The sequence below is a fragment of the Conger conger genome, chromosome 5 (genome assembly GCF_963514075.1).
Source record: "Conger conger chromosome 5, fConCon1.1, whole genome shotgun sequence".
In the NCBI taxonomy this organism is placed as follows: domain Eukaryota; kingdom Metazoa; phylum Chordata; class Actinopteri; order Anguilliformes; family Congridae; genus Conger; species Conger conger.
Window position 1 is genome coordinate 59324953 of NC_083764.1, and position 18540 is coordinate 59343492.

The 18540-nt window shown below is 47.9% G+C and overlaps 2 protein-coding genes across 4 annotated transcripts in view; both read right to left on the reverse strand.

The window, feature by feature from the left end:
* LOC133129387 (zinc finger FYVE domain-containing protein 9-like) overlaps nt 1–13209 on the reverse strand; it is a 31070-nt gene extending 17861 nt beyond the window's left edge. For 2 of the 3 annotated variants that reach the window (XM_061243440.1, XM_061243438.1), the window contains exons 1-4: nt 12856–13209; nt 6743–6840; nt 4167–4275; nt 1199–2670 (exon numbers count right to left, since the gene is read on the reverse strand). In XM_061243440.1, coding sequence (XP_061099424.1) covers nt 1199–2670; nt 4167–4236 — 1542 coding nt within the window. In that variant the 5' untranslated portion in view covers nt 4237–4275; nt 6743–6840; nt 12856–13209. Of the gene's footprint in view, nt 1–1198; nt 2671–4166; nt 4276–6742; nt 6841–9473; nt 9602–12855 lie in introns of those variants that run through there. The other variant, XM_061243439.1, reaches the window with a different exon arrangement.
* A 1201-nt stretch (nt 13210–14410) lies between these two features.
* On the reverse strand, nt 14411–18138 carry LOC133128061 (transcription factor BTF3 homolog 4). The gene is made up of 6 exons (XM_061241297.1): nt 17999–18138; nt 16972–17030; nt 16104–16217; nt 15596–15797; nt 15062–15121; nt 14411–14791 (listed from the first exon to the last, which is right to left on the reverse strand). The coding sequence occupies exons 2-6, from the start codon at nt 17023–17025 to the stop codon at nt 14745–14747; spliced, it is 477 nt and encodes a 158-aa protein (XP_061097281.1). The 5' UTR covers nt 17026–17030; nt 17999–18138; the 3' UTR covers nt 14411–14744.
* Nucleotides 18139–18540: the final 402 nt, after the last annotated feature.

Sequence of the window (18540 nt, forward strand, 5' to 3'; positions counted from 1 at the left end):
AGAGGTGGATGCTGGGAAGGAGAGGGAGTGGTGGGGGGTTGTGCAGCACCGCAAACTCCGTAATGATGACGTACGAAAGATATAAGAGATGGGGGAAACGGCCTCATCCATGCGCAAAAAAAAAAAAAAAAACCTCACCCCCGCCGCCTTATTTGAGCAACACCACATCAGCAAGTGGAGCCCCGTGACAGATTTATGAACAGAATGCATGAAACCTTAAGCCGCGCACACGCACACGCACGGTGAGAATAAGTGCGAGTGTATTAACGCAGAAGGCATCGGCGCAGCACGCGGCCTGACAGTGCCGAGGCAGCGCCGTACCCCAGAGATAATCCCAGGCCCTGGTTATCAGTGCTTTATCAGCCCGCACTGGGGATGAGCATAATGAAGCTCACCGAATCGATGTGAAAGCCAGCGCTGAGCCTAATGAGGGCTTATCCGGCAGCCCCAGCAACTGCCAGACCGCACGTCACCCGATTTTCCAAACGCCGGCCGCTGAAATTAGCACTGTTTACAGCACCCGTCCCACTATTTACACACAGTCAGCAACACGACACCTTTGACCTCGGGTCAAACGCCCCCCCCCCAGGGACAAGACAGAGTCTTGTTTATCCGCTTGAGTTTGGGTTACACCGAAATACAGCCACCCAAACGACCGTGTGGCTTCGGTCAGCAAACATCCACGCGACCTCTGAATAAGCCATTGTTTTAAAATATAACTGAAAAAATATTTGCGTAACCAAACTGATTTTGGGAGGTGCACAATGCTACGGTGTGCCCTCCTGACGAAGCAAAGGAATCCTCCCGAGAACAACATAAGATAGAGACTCATCCATCATAATTACACATCCGAAGAAAAGGCGAACACAGCGGAGAAATAGCAACTGCATGGCTGTTGGTCTGAAATGGTGTTTTCAGTGTGCATTTCAGCTGTAATGAGAACCAGGGGCCCGTATCACAAAGCAGGATTACGGAGTTAGCTGGACAACGGCACCGAGTATCTGGAACAAGGACTTAAGTAAAAATAACTGTTCTGCGTTTTACTTGCAGTTCAGTTATCCAGCGGTCACGGACTCAGTAACCCTGCTTTGTGATACAGGCCCCAGTGCGGTGGAAACGCTTGCTACACAAGTGACAAAATGTTGTTGTTTGAGAGCGGTGGGGAGGGGGGGGGATGCAGGCGATCTTTATTACCCACCTTCCCACAGGCCCGACAGTGGTGCCTCCTCTTGGTGAAGGTGAACTTGACCTCGCACTTCATGCAGACGGGGGCCTGAGAGTCTGGGACCCAGACGGGGGCCACCTCCCCCAGGGTGTTCAGGGGCTTTTTGGACGTGGCCCCCGCCTGCAGGTCGTTGTCGGGGCTCTCCGGGGGCGGGTGCAGGCCGGTGGGGGAGGCGAGGGACCCTCCTCCCCCGGGGTCGAAACCGCCCGCGCCTTCTCCGTTCGCCCCGGCCCCGCCCGCGCCCTCCCGGCTGCCGTTGCCGCAGGCCCGGTTCTGGGCCTCCAGGTTCTTGTTCTTGAAGGCGCCCAGCTGGTTCTGGACCTGGCCGGACAGCGGCCGCGGGATCTGCAGCTTCAGGCTGACGGGCTGTTTGGGCCGGGCCCCGCCGAACGGCACGCTGACGGGCTGCAGGCCGCTGTTGTTCAGCCGCTGCGCCGGGTCGCCGCTCTCCTGCTTGCTCTCCTCCACCTCCTTCTCCTCCGTCACAAAGTCCTCCTTCGACGAGGGCGTCTGGGGCGACCGCTCCTCCGCGTCCACGCCGTTAGAGAGGGAGCCCTCCGGATGGGGCGAGTGGACCGAGAAAGTTCCCTCTTGTCCCTCCCCTCCGTCGTTTCCGTCTCCCTCCTGCTGCTCCCACCCGGATTCGGAGCGGCCCTCCCCAGGCGGAAGGTCCCCCTCGCTCCGGCCCATAATCCCGCCGTTGGAAACGCTCTCCGAATTAGCTTTGGCGTGAGAAGCGGGGCTCTCCCCACAGAGCGCTGTTTCTGTAGCGTCTCTCGCTCCAGGCCCAGAGCCACAGGCTGGGCCGGGCACTTCTGTATCCTGCTGTCCCGTAGGAGACCCGGCAACACCGCTGAACTCAGCGGGCTCCACGGAGCCCGATTCCGTCACGGAGACGTCCCTCTCCTCCTCTTGGAGGGAACGGCGCGGACCTCCAGAAGGGGATTCCGCCTGCTCCGCGGAACCGCCCGTCTCTTCCCAGGAGGCATTGGGGCAGCGGTCGGGGGCCCCGGTTTGGTTGGTGAGAGACTCCTCCCGGGGGGTCCCGCTGTCGCCGGGGGGCTCGTTAACGGGGGCGCAGCCGTTGAGGTCGGGGCTGGGGGGGCCGCCGTTCTCCAGGGCGGGGGGAGGGGGGCTGTCGGAGCCCCCCCTGAGCAGGGTCCGCCCGGGGCAGGGGGGAGAGCTCCGTCCGCTGCCGCTCACCAGCTTGCCGATGTTGGGCTGGGGGGACAGGGGGCTGCGGAGAGCCGGGGCGGCGTCGGCGGGGGCGCGCTCCTTCCCCGTCCCGCCGGGGCTCTCCGGCAGGAAGGGTTTGAAGTGGAGCGGGGGCTCGTGCGGGCTCAGGTCCGCTTGCGTCAGGGCCGGGTTCAGGGACAGGAGGTGGGTCGGCGGCGCCAAGATCTGGGTCCACTTCGCGTCCGAGAGAGTCGGGGTGTCCGTCTCATCTGTGAAAACCAACGAGAACAGGCCCTAACAAAGCTTCCTCAATCGCATAACCCACACAGGACTGAAACGGGATTTACACAACAACCCAACCCAACCAGACTCACATTAGCATTAAAAACAACTCTTCAAGATATGCCAAGCTATTTTCACCAGAAATGAGCAGGGACAGGAGAAACCGGTTAGGAAATTAATCTCCAGCGAGAGTAAACTCCCTGATCCCGGGGCTTGCTAAGTCTTGCCTGTGCAGTTATTCCTGCGCTGGGCGTCAGGCGTAAGGAGGCTGGATTAATGAGTGTGCGCGCTCAGCAGGTTCCCTCAGGGAGCCAGCGTAGTTCTGCAGTGCGCTCTCGGCCCTGGGCTGACCCGGTCGCTGTGGCCCGGCCCCCTTCTGGCCCGGCCCCGTCCCGTTCTGCACCGACAGCTGGAGCCCCACCCCTTTCCCAAAGCCGAGACCACCCCCCCATCTCTCCCGCCCCACCCTGTCCCAAACCCGAGACCCATCCATCACCCCGACAACTGAATGTTTCACGGTGGGTGTGGACATTCCAGTCTGCATGCTACGAGACGCACGCACACGAACGCAAAAACTTGGGCACGCGCACACACACACACAGTAAAAACACAGCTGCGTTCCCTCAGCGGTGTCCAAGAATGCAACACTCCACTGCCTCCTGAGCCAAAATGGCGCCGCGAGTCAGCCCGGAGTGCACACACGTATACACGCGCGCGCACACACACACACGTACGTGCTCATACACTGACACAAACGCACACGAAAACACACAGACACACGGGGTGGATCGGGTAACCCAACGCTACAAGCTCAGAATTAAAATGGCAGCCAGCGTTTCAGCTGTACCGCCGCCAGCACCAAGCCTGCAGTGCCAGGCCATCACAAAGCGCCTCGCGGATCGATGTCACAGCGACGCACGCTCCCTGCAGCAGAGGCCTGGCACGGCGGTCCCCAGTAGCCTCCCGCAGAGCACTCGCAGAGTTTCTAAAATTACAACATTCGCAAAACTCTTGATTAATGGCAGCTTGCTTTACTCACCGAGGACCTGACCGAAACCGAAATATTCAGTACAGCACCGGAGATCCCCCCTCTCACACAGTACTGCTCACACAGAATCCCTGGTCACTGGCCACATGCACAAAGTGTGCGTGCTGTTTCCACCGCGCGCTAAATAAAGACACTTTTTTTTGCTGATCCTCACTACAGACTGTCAAAAGAACTGCAAATACTACAGCTGCAAATATCATCCTCTCTGTCACCTGAAAGCCGGCGGCTACACACCGGCTTAATTAACTGTCAACAAACACTTCCCACACGGGGTTAGCGGCACACGGTTTACTTTCCACAGATTTGAGCGTTTGACACAGATTTGTAAAAAGGATAAGGAGGCAGCCAGGGGAAGCGCCAGCTTCTCAAAGTAGGCCATTCCCGCCGTTACGGCCAGGCAGCCCGACACAAGGCCCGATTGTGGAGACGACTAACCTTGGTTCTGCTCGAACTCGTCCAGCACCTTGTCGAGGTTGAAGGCTTCTGCCTGAAAGTAATTCTCCATGGGTCAGGAAGCTCCACCCTGCCAAGCTGCCGTCCAGACCTGGGGGGGGGGAGGGGGGAGGGAGAGAGGCGGGGTTCAGGGTCCACGCCCGAATACAGCTGACTGCTTCGGTGACCCCGCCCTGTTCCTGTGGTCCAAGGCGGGGCGAGTGACTCATCGACCTCGGGTGTGCTCCTGCAAGGAACGACGTAACGCAGCAGGTCAGCTCTGCTTCGAGGGCTAGGCCACTCTGGCTGCTGCTACAGGGAGCCGGAGCTGTGCTCTTGTTTGTGCTGTGGTTACGCTGCAGCGTCACGACTCCGGCCAGCGTTTCTCCATCACTGCCCGAACTCAAATCCCAACCTGCCTTTCTCATGCAACCGTGTGTCACCAGGGAGACGGCGTTACGGATCGCTGTGAGAACGCTAAGGGACGCGGATCTCTCGGTACCAAACGCACACGTCTCGGCACGTTCGACTTCGCGGACAGCGCAGCGGAAACTCGGAAAGTCACTGCCGAGGAACTGCAGTCCTCCAGGAAGATATGCCCGCGTGCATTACCTCGCACGTAAGCCCCAGCCAGGGTGCCACAGGAAGCCCGGACACTTGTGCACTATCTGACTGACAGGATTTGTTCCTGCTTTCTTGTGGTTTTATTTCTTAGGAGAAGAGCACATGCTAACCAGCGAAACTCCCATATGGCCCACACTTGTCTAAAGGATCTGCCTATAGCACGGCAGGTTTGAGCCTCAGCTATGTCTGTTAGTTTGGTATGAAACAAGCCTTTGTTTCCATTGCCTCAAACCTCCCGTACCTTTCATTGGCTCCCGCCAACACAGCTGCCCAGCAACAGGTACACCTTTCAGCCAATCAAGGGCTACCTCTCTTCTGCAGTTCTGTGCGTACCGTCAGGAGTAAAGCGGTTCGCCGGCTTGCGTACGTTTCCGCCCAAAAGCTAGGCTCGACTGCGTTTACTCCTTTAATGCGTCAGAGTGCAGCGCTGCCCGCCCCAGCCAAAGCTCCCAGGCCTACTGTAGCTTGGCCAGAGCCCCACAGCGAGAGGCAAGCGGCAGTAATTAGTGCCACGCTGAGGGAGAGAAAGAGCGCATATGGCAGGCGACTCCGCGCGTGCGACCGCACGTGCATTGCCCAGCAACCAGGCCTGTGAGATATCACCACGATGTGGGAAACGGTACCTCGGCAGCAGAGAACAATATCAGGACTTATTGTAAGCTCATGTGTCCATAGATAAGAGTGCTGCAGTTTGTAGTCCTAAAACCCAGAGTTTTAGGAGCTTTCCAGCCATGGGTTCCCTCAAAAGATTTCCCATTATTTTTTCCCCATAGGGATTTTTGATTCCTGCTGAATATAAGGTCGGTAATGTACATCTAAGAGTTTCATGTTTTGTTATTACCAAGGGGAAAAAAAAAAACCTACCAAGGGAACCCATGACAGAAGAAGCTGTTGTGTTGGCCTACAAAAAAAACTTCACCGCAACACTATATTTGCGAATCAGTTGCACAATTTACCAGTCACAAAATCTCAAAAGCCTAGGCGTGAGAGCTGAGCTGATAAGATGAACTCGGAGTGAACACGTGCCCCGAAACAGGAACATCGCCGCCTGGTTAAAAGTTCTTCTTTTTGGTCGAGCCGAGAACTGACGAGAACCACAGAAAAGCTGAGGATGAACAGAAATCCCGACTGCAGAGGGGAAAGGGAACAGAGGAAGCCACACCGTTTTCGAGTGTTTTGTGATGACAAAACACATTACAAGGGGAATTACAATACACTAAAGTCTATCAGAGGTCTTCTGGGGAATTTTAAATCAGACGGTCGGAAATAATTTTTCACCTATTATTAGTTCTGACTATATTTTTGAGGTCAGCTTACCAAAACAGGTGTTTAAAAATAGCAGACAGACTGCATCATCATGTATATTGCTAAAGGTTTTTTTTGACCGTTTTCCATTGTTCAGTATATTATTTTAAAAAGCAGGAATTTTGAATGCTTGGGGAGGTGTCATGGTTACTCTTTAGCATAACCAGTTGTCTTGGCTCTGTGTGACAGCACAGAAAACAGTGAAACATTTGCAGGGGGATGACTCAACTGCTCCAAACACAGACAGATGGACGACCAGAGACATGGAACATTACATCACTGTAACAGGCCATATGATCACAACAAACGGAGAAATGTTCAGCTACACGCTACGGAGAAGGGCAGAGCCGAAAAACGGTGCCGTCAATATTCATAAAGAAAAATACATATATGAAGGGACAGCACAAACTTGAAAAAATTATTTTTTAAAAGTCAAAGAAATGAAAGGCGTGAAATGGACATTAAGATTCCCATACTGTTAAAATGATCAATTCATTTTAACACAGGAAACACAATTTACTGCTCGATCACAGCACTGATCGTAAACACGTTGTGCCGCCTGTATTGTTTAGCGATCTCCATGCCCCATCTCATACCCGGCTATGACTGGCCCTTGCTAACTGGTCAGTGTCCGTGATTGGTTCCCTCACCTGCTCACAGGTCCTGTTCAGCAGTCGCAGGGGAACGGGCTGGGCTTCTCACTGGGTAGTCTCTCCTTCCAAATCACGGACATGCAGAGTAACCACACCTGCAGCGGGAAACGGGAAACGGAGAGCAGGAAGGGGTCAGGGCACAGCTCCTATCGGCTGGAGAACAGGGGCATGTGGGAATAAATAAATAAATAAATAAATAAATAAATAAAAAGAGAAATGGTGGATGCAGCAAGAAGAGACCGCAGTGCAGGACCACGCGGGACTAGAGTCCTTTTACCAACAGGGACGTCAGGGAGCTCAAAACTGCAGAGTTTCATTTTTACGGATTCACGGCCGCAGAACAGGATGCTCGTCAACAGATATACAGGGAAGTTACTGTACGGGCTGGGAATGCAGCAGAGTCGACACATTTCCGGGCTTAGTTAAGTTTGCGTACCACGCCAACCGAACAAACGCCGAGGAGATACGGCGAGTGAGAGCCGAGGAGCAGCCCGTATCGCGGAAAACGGGGGGGGGAGCTGTTCTATTCTGAGCGCCTGAAAGGGGGGTGTAGAACACCCTCAACTAGGTTTCCGTGGATCAAACCAGGTCATGTGTGCACTAATGGCTGTTCCTAAATCATTAAAACCGAGCACATCATAACGCTAAGAATTTAATTAGCCTAGATAATAACCCAGCAGGCCCTGGTGGACTACTTTAGGCACACGTCGCATCTGGGTGGAGGACAGGTGGCGTCACTGAATGTCTGGGAATAATGGAATATCTGTCCAGCGCGGTAACGCGGGGGCCTTAATTAATTAAATTATGCCACAGAGCAATAAGTCACCCAAATATCGCTGGTATGAGATGACATCATCCCGCCGGGCAACAAGCGTCCTCCAGAATGAGACGACGTACGCGCAAAAGGTCAACCGATGAAAAACAACGGGTGATTCACCTGCTCAATCGGCACACAGAAGGCTATTCTCTCCTCCGCTGCCGTCCACGCATACTTATCTGTTGGGTACACAGCCGCCAGGGGACCTATTGTACGGACCGTTGGGCGTGCAAAGCAGGCGAGAAAAAGGGTGGATATCGACGAAGGTTAGCGGTTGCCATGCTAGCCTAGTCCGGCCGCAGCCCCCGTGATAATTAGGGCCGAATTGCGCGGCTGCCGACTCTGATCGTTCCGTGGGCCGGAGCCGTGATGCGAGAGTACGTCACCGCTTCCAGGGAAGGGAACAGCGCGTCCGTCACCGTCCTGGCCCACGGCTCGCTCATGCAGCCCTGAGTCAGAGGAGTGAATCACAGCGTCCAGCCTCAGCTGACCACACCCCATCACCCCATCTCCCTCAGCCGAAGCTTGTGGGCTATCTCCATGGCAACAGAGTCAGGGAAAAAAAAAAAGAAAAAATCACGTCCGTTGGTGCTGTTGGTGCTGTTGGGGCTGTTGAGTCCTGTCAAAACATTTGAGTGTTTCGAGTGACTGTCTACCTGTCTGCCCAGCGGCCGTTCCGAAAGCTGAAATCTGAAACTGGCTACGTACACCTCACAGAACAGTCCTGCGGTTAAGGTCCCTGAAACTAGCCGGTATTAGCCACAATTAGACCACCAGTTTCAGGCTGCTGGTTTGCTTTTGCAAACATTTTCTACCAAAATGAAAGCAAGTTCTTGATGGGCTGCTTAAAAGGTTAGAATTCTGACCACAGATCAAGGCACTTTTATGGAATTTATAATTATGAGTGTATCCACTGCACTAGAAGTCTACCCTTACCTTTCTGGCCTGAGAGTCCCTGACTAACCAGGGTAACACAACCCATCCAGGACCTGCCTGCCTACCTGCTCATTAAGATTTAATTACCCTGCCATTTGCCTGAAAAATACATGAGCGCAAAAGAACCAAAGGTTCAGTATTTTTAGCATTTCATCTCAGCTCAGGGGAATCCTTTCTTGCGTATGGTCTTATTTTAACTTTCCTTTGTCAGAGACAGCCAGGAAAGGGGTCTCTGACCCCAAAGTGAAGTAATTTTTTCCTTGAAAAGTCAATCCAAAAATAGACATGAATGACCTGAACGCTTAAATAATAACCCATATGACAACATTAAGGCAGGCAGGCCAAAGTCGCACATGAACTGCACATTTCCCATTTTAAAAGAGGAAGTAAGGATCTGCTTTAGCTATTTGACTGTATGGTACATTTTTCGTACATTCACAGGAAATCATTTGATGAGCACCCTTTCCCGTCAAAAGGTCTTAAAAGGATTTTACATGCTCAACGTTTAGCATTTCATACTCACGAATTAGCATTTATATCAAGGGTGGGCACTTAGTCTGCAATGGCCATGTGTCCAAATGTCTTCTTTAGCAAATTAGCATAACAATATCATACATTCATAGCTACCATTTAGAATGGAACAAAAGCATTTTCTTGAAGTTAATATCTGAGCATACGGAGCAATTCACTCCGATTCTATCAAAAAGGGCCAGTCAAATGCTGGCACACAGCACAGACTCAGGTTTAATCTATCTATGTCAGAGCTCCTGACACATCTACAGCACCAATGCCATTTATGCATGCAAAGTGTACCGAAGATGTGATTAACTTCAAATTACTTCTATATACAGTCACTAGGCCTAAGGCCTAAGCCGAACACAATGACATCAACCGCCTTTAAATAAGGAGCTTTAATTACGCACCAAGTGATAAAAAATTGGGAAAATGTTTTTAGCACAGTTAAGAACACTTCACCTTTGTGGTCGATGCAAAAGCCATCAATCATCTTTCTACAGAAAAATGCAAAATAATAGTGGTCTGAGAGGCGGCATTGTGTCAGAAATAACAGGAAATCAAAACAAGCCTAATTTCCCTTCTTTCCGAGATTCAATCTAACAGCAGTGTTCGTTTTCCTTCACCCAGTACCAATTCATTTGGGCAACGAGCCCCTTCTTGATGCTTCTTTCATTTCACTGTTGCGTTAATTAACCTCAAACCACCGGACTGAAGCAAGTTCATTTTCCGAATGGGCTAGTCTGGCGCAAGGCAAGTCAAAGTCAAGTACAGTACATCAGACAGTCCAGAAAAAAAAACTAAGTCCAAGTCCATTCCGTGACTGCGGAAATGTCACATGGAAATTCTTGGCATTGTTTTTAAGTGACTCTCCAGATGTAAACAAGCGAATCCTCTCACTCCTTGGAAGACTGCGGAGCGTTTGTCCCGTTTCCGTTTCTCATGGAAAGGCAGCAGAGACAAATTCCAAATCACAAAAAATAATAATAATAATAATGTTTTCTAATATCAAATAATAAACGTTGGGACCCAGAGTGCCAGCATCCTTTTCCCCACTGCGAGAGGCTGGCTGAACTGGTTTCTTTGCTTTCGAAGCCACCAGCCCACCCAGCTTACAGCCTGAGGTAGGACGCTGCATCTCAGGGGTACTGCGTCTTGCTGCAGCCACACAATGCTGGAGCACGGTGGCAGTTCCAGCGGTCTTAGGCTACGGTTCCTGCGATTGTTCCTGCGCCCCTTTGCTATCTGACCGGGCCACACGGACGAGGGGAGGTGCCAGGAAATGTTTGATTATTTCCGTCATTGGAGCACAGCACACAATTCCTCTCTCGCTCCTGGAATTACTGCCGGACGAACTCACAGCTTCCACCCACCCATGATCCTCATAGCGAGAACCCATCGCTGATGGAACGCTTGCATTACACGCCATGAAATATTCCTTTTACAACACTATGACCTGCATGCTGCTTAGCGATGAGCCCCTTGCAGCTCCGGGCCAATGCGAAGCACGACAACTCAGGCTAGACGATAAGCGATGCAAATGTAAAGACATGGCTGTTGGCAGCGATGGCATCTTCAACATGCGATCACTGCATTGATACGCAAAGGGGAACAATGAACAGCACAGAATGTAATCTCTCCTTTGAAGCTGAAGAGGACATGAGAATGCAGCAGTCCGCCTGTCACGGAGTAGGATGTTTGCAGGGCCGCTCCACCGCAGACATCCTCAGACATTATACGATTATTTACAGAGATTTTATCTGAATTTAACATGAAACGACAAAAAGGATAGTGTTGGGAGAGGGGGGGGGGGGGTGGTTCACCAAGCGCAGGCAAACACATGCCACAATTGATCTTATAAGTACTGACAGAATAAAGTGGCCTTGCATCTTGGAAGACAAGCAATGGGTAAAGCAACAGGACATGCTACAGGGACGTTCAGCTGTTCAGGCTCTGGGTATGTCCGTGCTCAACCTCAGAATTAGATTTGATTCTGGCAGTCACCGTGCTTCTGGGAGCAAGAAGCATTAAGAATGCCGAAATATGGCTCATGTTCAAGCAATCTGTCTATATGGAAGCTTTCAATTTGCAGATCTGGAACGATTCTGCAGGTTGCCCCTGCCCAAGTGTTTCACACCAACGTGGAGGAACTAAGCTGCGGGGGGAAAAATGTATGGCGGGGGGGGGGGGGGGGGGTTACCATAACTGGGTCACAGAGCTCACATGACTTGACAGGTGTGGAAAGTTGTACATGGTTCTGGCTGACTTCATCTGATGTTTATGCTAGAACTCTACTCTAGGACCCCTACATTTCTACCAAGCTTATGCAAATCACCACTCACAGTACCCTACACTAGATGTTCAGAGAACATCTGTGGCAATCAACAGCAGATAAGGGCGCTCACAACTTGAGCTTTGATTACATTTACATTTACATTTACATTTTTCCAGGAGTAAATATCCAAGATTATTTTCATTCAATGATTCCACGATTCCAAGTTCCAAGATTATATTTCTGCAACTTGCGAATTTGTACATCAGAATTACACTTTATGCAGCCCTAGTGAGAAAACTATTGATTACATTTTTGTCAGAACTATAACCAAGTCCCAGGCTTTCCCATTACTGCCTGAGCCAAAATTCTTTGTTTAAATCTAATCTGGACCAGATTTTGTTCAAAGGAATAACGTTACTGTTCTAAACCATATTAGCAGCTTTATAAAGTGAAGATAAGAAAAACAAATCTGGCAATTGATATCTGAAAACTGAGATTGCAGATACTCAGAAAACAAAATGAAACATCAACAGATATTAATATCCATGTAGCTTATACCTTATATGCAACTTATAAATTATTGTCCTTCAATGGAATCAATATAGCTCTAACAACCACCCCCAAATTTGATAATCAGTAGCTGACTAGGCCATATTGAAGTGTTGCAGATACCTAGCTACCCAGCCAGCTTAATTATTAGTGAAAACAATCCACTGAACTGAACGTTCGAGCAACATTGCAAATAGCTTGCTGTAAGCCAATGTTAGCTATATCGTACCAACTTACTTCCTATCTTCGAATAATCGTTTGGAATACATTTCAATCAACAACAGCATGCTAGCGAGTTGGCCACATACATAGTGAACCTGCTTGAAGTCTAGTAGTGTTGGGAACAAATGTTTTGCTAAACTTAGCAAAGTCTGAGCTGATGCAAAAACACGAGCCCTGCAGTGACTTATGGTTGTGTCAACACACAACTGCTATGGAATGTCGGTCGAGTCCCAATAATTCCCGACGACCATAATCCCAGTTAGCTAGGCTAGGACTTTACTTTAAAATATCCATACTAACGTTACCTAGCCAGAACAGCAGTGACTATGAAATATTCTGCTAGCTAGCTAGCTACATTATTGGATCGCAATTTGATAGGCAACTCCGGGCTGGTAACTACCTAACCTCGTCGGTAAACTATGCAGCAAATATGTTATTCTCCGATGGAATAAGCAGTTAGCTAGCTTGCTAGATAACGTGCAACTACCGTTTCACCTAGCTAGCCTAGCTCTGCAACGACTTCAGAATTTACACTGCCTATAATTTCTTGCGACTCCTGCAATAGCTAGATTCACAAATGTCCGTTTGCTACCCAAGATAACTAGACTTCAGTTTCGAGGAATCCTCGCGCTACCGTGAGCTAGCTACATTTTGCGAACGACTGGTAGCATGCTCAATGTACACCACACCTAGCATTCCGCAATATGGATAGCTAGCTAACTTAAGCAACTAGCTACCACGCTTGTTAAACATCACTGTTTTGGCCAAATAAAAACAAACTGCAGCATAGGCACTTACATGAGGATTCATCATCTTCATACACACAGGTACCACGAAATTCCTCTGTTGAAGATCAGCATATTTTATTAAACGCGCAAACTAGACTATCACAGTCTAGCTATTAATGTATATGACCGCTCCGATCGTCTTCCAGCTATTTTCTTTGCAGGTTTGTAAACCTCTCTGAGCGAGTGAACTCCGATGTCTTATGTTTCGGCATAAGTCGAATAGTTCAGCGAGAGCACCCTCCCCCAAGGTTTAGCGTAAACGTTATAGAGGGTTACGAAGCTGGAACAGTGTGATCCATCTTGGCTCCCTAGCCGTTTCTGGTGGTGAGGAATACAAGTCATCGCAGCTCGCTTTTTGAACCAAAATGGCATCAGCTTCATAATCCCCCCCGACTTTTCCATCTTCACAAATTAGGGTCTGTGGATCAAAGTAGTGGGTAGATAGCGCCCTCTGCGCTAGGGAGATACGAATGCAGTGCGTGCCAAACGGCAGAAATATTTTGTTCATTTTTTTAACTTGCCAGAAGGTGCTTGAATTCTACCCTTCAACCAAATGCATTATACATGTACCATGAGCAATGTACATACAAAAACTCATTAGCGTGTGCAGTACAAACGCATTCATGACCCTGTAAAAGGTAAAGGAACTAAATCACACTTTTGGTCCTTGTTTAAATGATGGACCTTTAAGCAGTACCTCCAACCTAGAAATAACATACAGAATTAGCTGAATGTGAGAAATGTATTTCACATTAACTAGCTTGCATGTATTTGTAAGTTTCCTCTTCAGATCCTGTGATACAGCTCCTAAATATTGCATGGATACCTGCTGAATGGATCATCAGTAACAAACTTCTCTGTAATGATACCAACTTGTCAAGTATGAACAGGACTATGGAAATACATATCAGATGCCATATTATAATCATGCATGTGCTTGTTTACTTATATCCTATCTTACAGGTTATTTGAGTTACAAGATCAACTCATGGTAAATGGTTGGCATTTATATAGCGCCTTTATCCAAAGCGCTGTACAATTGATGCTTCTCATTCACCCATTCATACACACACTCACACACCAACGGCGATCGATTGGCTGCCATGCAAGGCGCCGACCAGCTCGTCAGGAGCATTTGGGGGTTAGGTGTCTTGCTGAGGGACACTTCGACACAGCCCGGGCGGGGGATCGAACCGGCAACCCTCCGACTGCCAGACGGCTGCTCTTACGGCCTGAGCCATGTCGCCCTTATCATGCATTACAATATGATCAATGTGATGTGATCAGATGCATTTCCCTTTTCCCTTCCCCCTCCCTATGGGAAACAGCACCCACCACCCACTGGGATGCATGTGTGTGCATGCCTGCACATGCACAAACAGATGCGGCCACAATATCCAAGCTAGTATTTCAACCTGAAGGACGAATGATTTCCCATGTAGATATGCTTAGCAGGTACTACAGTATACAGCTCCCAGTATGAATCTGAGGTTAGAACACATGATCCATCCCTGACAACAGCAAACATGCTGGATGCATACCTAACAAAATCAGCACCATATAGGAAAGGTTAATCAATTTATTTTATTTTGTGTTTCACAAAGAGGAAAAAAACTTAAATAAGACTAGCGTTCTTCCGGGCCACTGGTACAATAGCCAGGACCGGCAATTCTGAGGTCAATTTTAACCGTTGGGTATCGTTTGGGGCTTTGCTGTTAAGAGCACAAGTCCTTCTGAAAGGAAGATCCAGAAGCAGGCTGGTTGTTAAAAATACAAAAAAAGTCTTCAGTTGGTGGGTAGTGGAGGTGATGAGCTACATCAGGTTTTCTGATGGGCCAAGGAGCAAGCTGCCTCTTGAATGCAGTCCCACAAATGTGTTCCCTCTTCACCGGGGAGATTTCAGTTTGCCTCATTTTTCGAGGCTTCGTCAAAATTCTCTACAAGATCTGGAGAGAGAGAGAGAATACAATGGTCAGTTAAGCAGCACCAGTCCGGGGAATATTAATATTAATTAAAACCAAGGAAATTCAGCACATACTCCCGCACTACAATCGGCTGTTTTTGTTCCAAAACAAAGTCCTAACATCACGCAATATAATAACATTCAACCCTTAATATTTACTTCAATGCATTACGAATCAGACAGCCTTAAGAATAAGCACAAGTTGTGACCACAAATTCAACCGATCACATGAATGTCCATCCACATAAATTACCTGGTACATCATCATCTTCTTCATCAATGTCTTCTGCTTTGGGGGCTTTGTTATCAAGAACTGCAAAATAAAAACACAAAAAAAACTGTGCTTTGTACTTCTGGTTTTTGAAGCATATTAACAGACTATCACACATGTTCATGCTCTAGTCAATTGTGGATGGTCAGACAAGATATGTTGACAACTACAAATGAGAGTTGACAGGAACTAAATGAGTAACATCCAGAGTAATGTATCGAGTTATTTCATATAAAACAAACATTACATTCTCGAACATGGACAAAACCCCCCCCAAAAAAACAACAACCAAAGAAAACCAATGAGGAAATGTACAGAACCAAATCCATAATCGCTTCGAGCAACAAGTCTATTCTCATTCATAAAAAGCTGAAGTATTTCTCTTCATTCTAAAGTAGCATTCAAATGAATTAGCTGGGGTCTACTCAAATTGAAATTTGATCCTCCACTAAGCGGGGGCCAGCTTGTTTTCCCCCAGGGCTCAGTACTGCTTTGCTTAACTAATTCTCCACCCACCTTGCCGGGGGAACTGCTCAGCGAGCTTGCGCAGGCTGGTCAGGCTGTCGGCACCGAGCTGGCTGAGAATGCCCGGGAGCATCTCTGTGAGCTGCTTCGTCTCGGCGTGGCCCGTGATGGCGAAGGTGTTGGCGGACAAAGAGGCCTGCACCTTAGGGTTGTTGAAGTGGATCACGGTCCCGTCGTCTTTGATCATGTTCACCTGGCGAGGGGGAAGCAAACTAGCGGTTACGGCGGGATTCGAACACTCACAATCTCATTCGGTCAATGGCAATTCCATTCCATTCATTGCCTACACATACAAATCAATGACTAACAAACTGTTCAAAATGTAAGGAGAGCTTTCCATTCAAAGTATTCAAAGTCGCTCTGATCCAATGCCCGTCGCTCAAGACCTGACATTGTCGATTGACTTGTAAAAGGCTCTAAAATAAGCATCAGCCAAATAAATAAATATCATTCATACATATTCTGCAATACCAAATACAAAGTTCCATGGGCAACTTACCTCCTCAATACCAGCAATGTTATTCACAGCCAGTTTCTTTAAAGAACTCTGCAGTTTTTTGTCATCAGCTGTTGCTGTCCTGTGTACAACCTTCTTCTTTCTCCGAGCTGTGCCCTGTAAACCAAAAACGTGTGGTCATGCCACAGCATGCATGTGCCCGACGTCAGGCAAAAGGGCAAAATGGTTGATGAGACAAGTATTCCACCGGGAAGCGAGTACAGATGGTGTTGTGACATTATTTCATTTGTTAAGAAAGTACACAGATCAGAAAATTCGACAAAGACATGGAAATTGTGTGGAGGGGGGGGGGAAATTTTAAGCAGTTTTAAGCTCAGTTGACACAAGAGAGGAGGCAGGAGCCTCTTCAACTTCAGGACAATGCCACTACTACAGTTGAGCGGGTCAAAGAATTCTCTATAAAAGGAGTGCTGATGTCAGGGGAACCGCTACGGCGCTGCCATCTGTTAGCAGCTGTTTTCTGACATCAAAATCCAACCAAGCACAAACCTCCAAACCAAGCCTTTGTTCATACAAATAAGGGGAAGTGGGTGTGTGCATGTGCATGTCTGTCTGTGAGTGTGTGTGTGTGTGTGTGTGTGTATTATTTTAATTGTAATAAAATAATACAATTAGACTAGATTTTGACTAAGTTTCATGGTAAGCTTGACAGGAAGGTTCTTATTAACAGTACATCATTCCAACAAGGATACATAAAAGATATAAATATGACACTGAAATGGCACTTGACAGTACTAAATACTCTATGTACTATAGTTGGAACTGTTTAGATTACAATTGGATTCCAATGGATTGCACAATTCATTTCTATTCTGCTTTGGGGAAAAGACAAAAGAACCACACGCCATACCTTTCCACCTATTCGGACCTGTGCCTGCAGTTTTGCCAATTTCTCTTGATTCATTTTATCTAAAAAGAAGGAAACATGACATCAGGATTAGAAACGAATCGCATTTGTTCAAGCGTACTTCGCGTGACCTCAACACTCAAATATGCAAGCTACTTTGTTGCAACATACTTGACTCCAATCCACACAACGTATGAAGCGAGCCACCGCAGTGCAATAGTAAAGGAAATGGAAAAAGTAACAGTTGATAACAACCGTCATAACAAAGTACATAGTGAGATGCATGTATATGTTCACGGTTTTGGCCACCCTGCTGCAAATATAGGATGCGCTAGTTTCCTCAGATGGCATCTTGGTGGATTCCAAAGTTCAAGTGATAAGAAAATAACGGTTTGACAGATCTTGTCAGAAACACGTAACTGCATGTTTGCTTATTAAAACCATTAAAAAGCTCTTGAGGCAGCTTCAGGTTACGATAAGCATAGTAAAATAAAATGTGACAAGCAGGTTTGCGAGTTTCCATAAATACCAATTCCAACTGCGTGCTCACAGTAACGTTAGCAGCTATAAAGCAGAAACACTAACTGATAACCTGAACACTAATGCATGTTAACATAAAAATCTCGCTGGTAATTAGACCAGCTAGCCAGATAGTTAGCTAGCTCCCTGCCTAACCAAAAATGTCGTTACACACAGCTGGCAATGTTACCTACCGACAGCTTTCCAGCTATAACCATTTCAGAATTACATTCTGATAGCGCAACGACTATGCTTCTGAAACTTTCTTAATTACATATAATACATTCCATGTAACATAAGGCCCAATCACTGCCTTCTTACAAACAACAATAGCTAGCGAACTAGCCAATTGCTATCTAGGATAGCCTACATCATTTTTTTAATCAAAAAGCAGTGTCAGCTAACAAAATAAAAACTTGCGAGACAAAAACGTTACAAAATAACTACTTTAATAAGTTGCTTCATTTAGCTATTGCTCTTTTTACGTGGGTACATGTCATTCTTGTTTTACCTGCAAATAGAATACAGACGAGCTGTTCTTTCACTAGACCGCTCCACACCGAAACCCAAAGCAGCAACACGCGGCGAGGAAAGATGGCGGATCCGATGAAGAACTTGTATTGTGGACCATGTGACTACAAAACCTTAGTTAAACTTGTAGACATCGTACATTCAGCGCATTCAGCGCTCATTGGTGCGAATATCTCATTTAAGAAGCGGGGGCCAATAACAATGCAATCTGTTGACTATTCAGAGCATTAAACTCAATCCAAACATAAATTCTAGACATGCGTAAAGCACCACTTGTCTGGTTTTGTTTTCACATAGATTAGCAAATGCATTCCTATTTGGCTTATATTTAATGTGTGCATGCATTAAAACACGGTTTTAAAACGAATACGCAGTATCCTCGCAGTCCGTGACATCTAGTGCACCGCTGCTGCAATCTATAAATCAGATTGTGCGCTATATAGTCTACATTCCAGTCTGTGGGGGATCAAGCCAAACAAAACTTGGATGTCGCAATAATATGATGTGACCAAAGTAACGCAT

Coding starts and splice junctions, on each gene's coding strand:
- LOC133128061 (XM_061241297.1), bottom strand. CDS start 17,025: ATGAATCAAGAGAAATTGGCAAAACTGCAGGCACAGGTCCGAATAGGT. Junction 16,218..16,971: donor AGGTCCGAATAGGTGGAAAG/GTATGGCGTGTG, acceptor TTTGGTTTACAG/GGCACAGCTCGGAGAAAGAA. Junction 14,792..15,061: donor AGAAGATGATGATGTACCAG/GTAATTTATGTG, acceptor CTCTCTCTCCAG/ATCTTGTAGAGAATTTTGAC.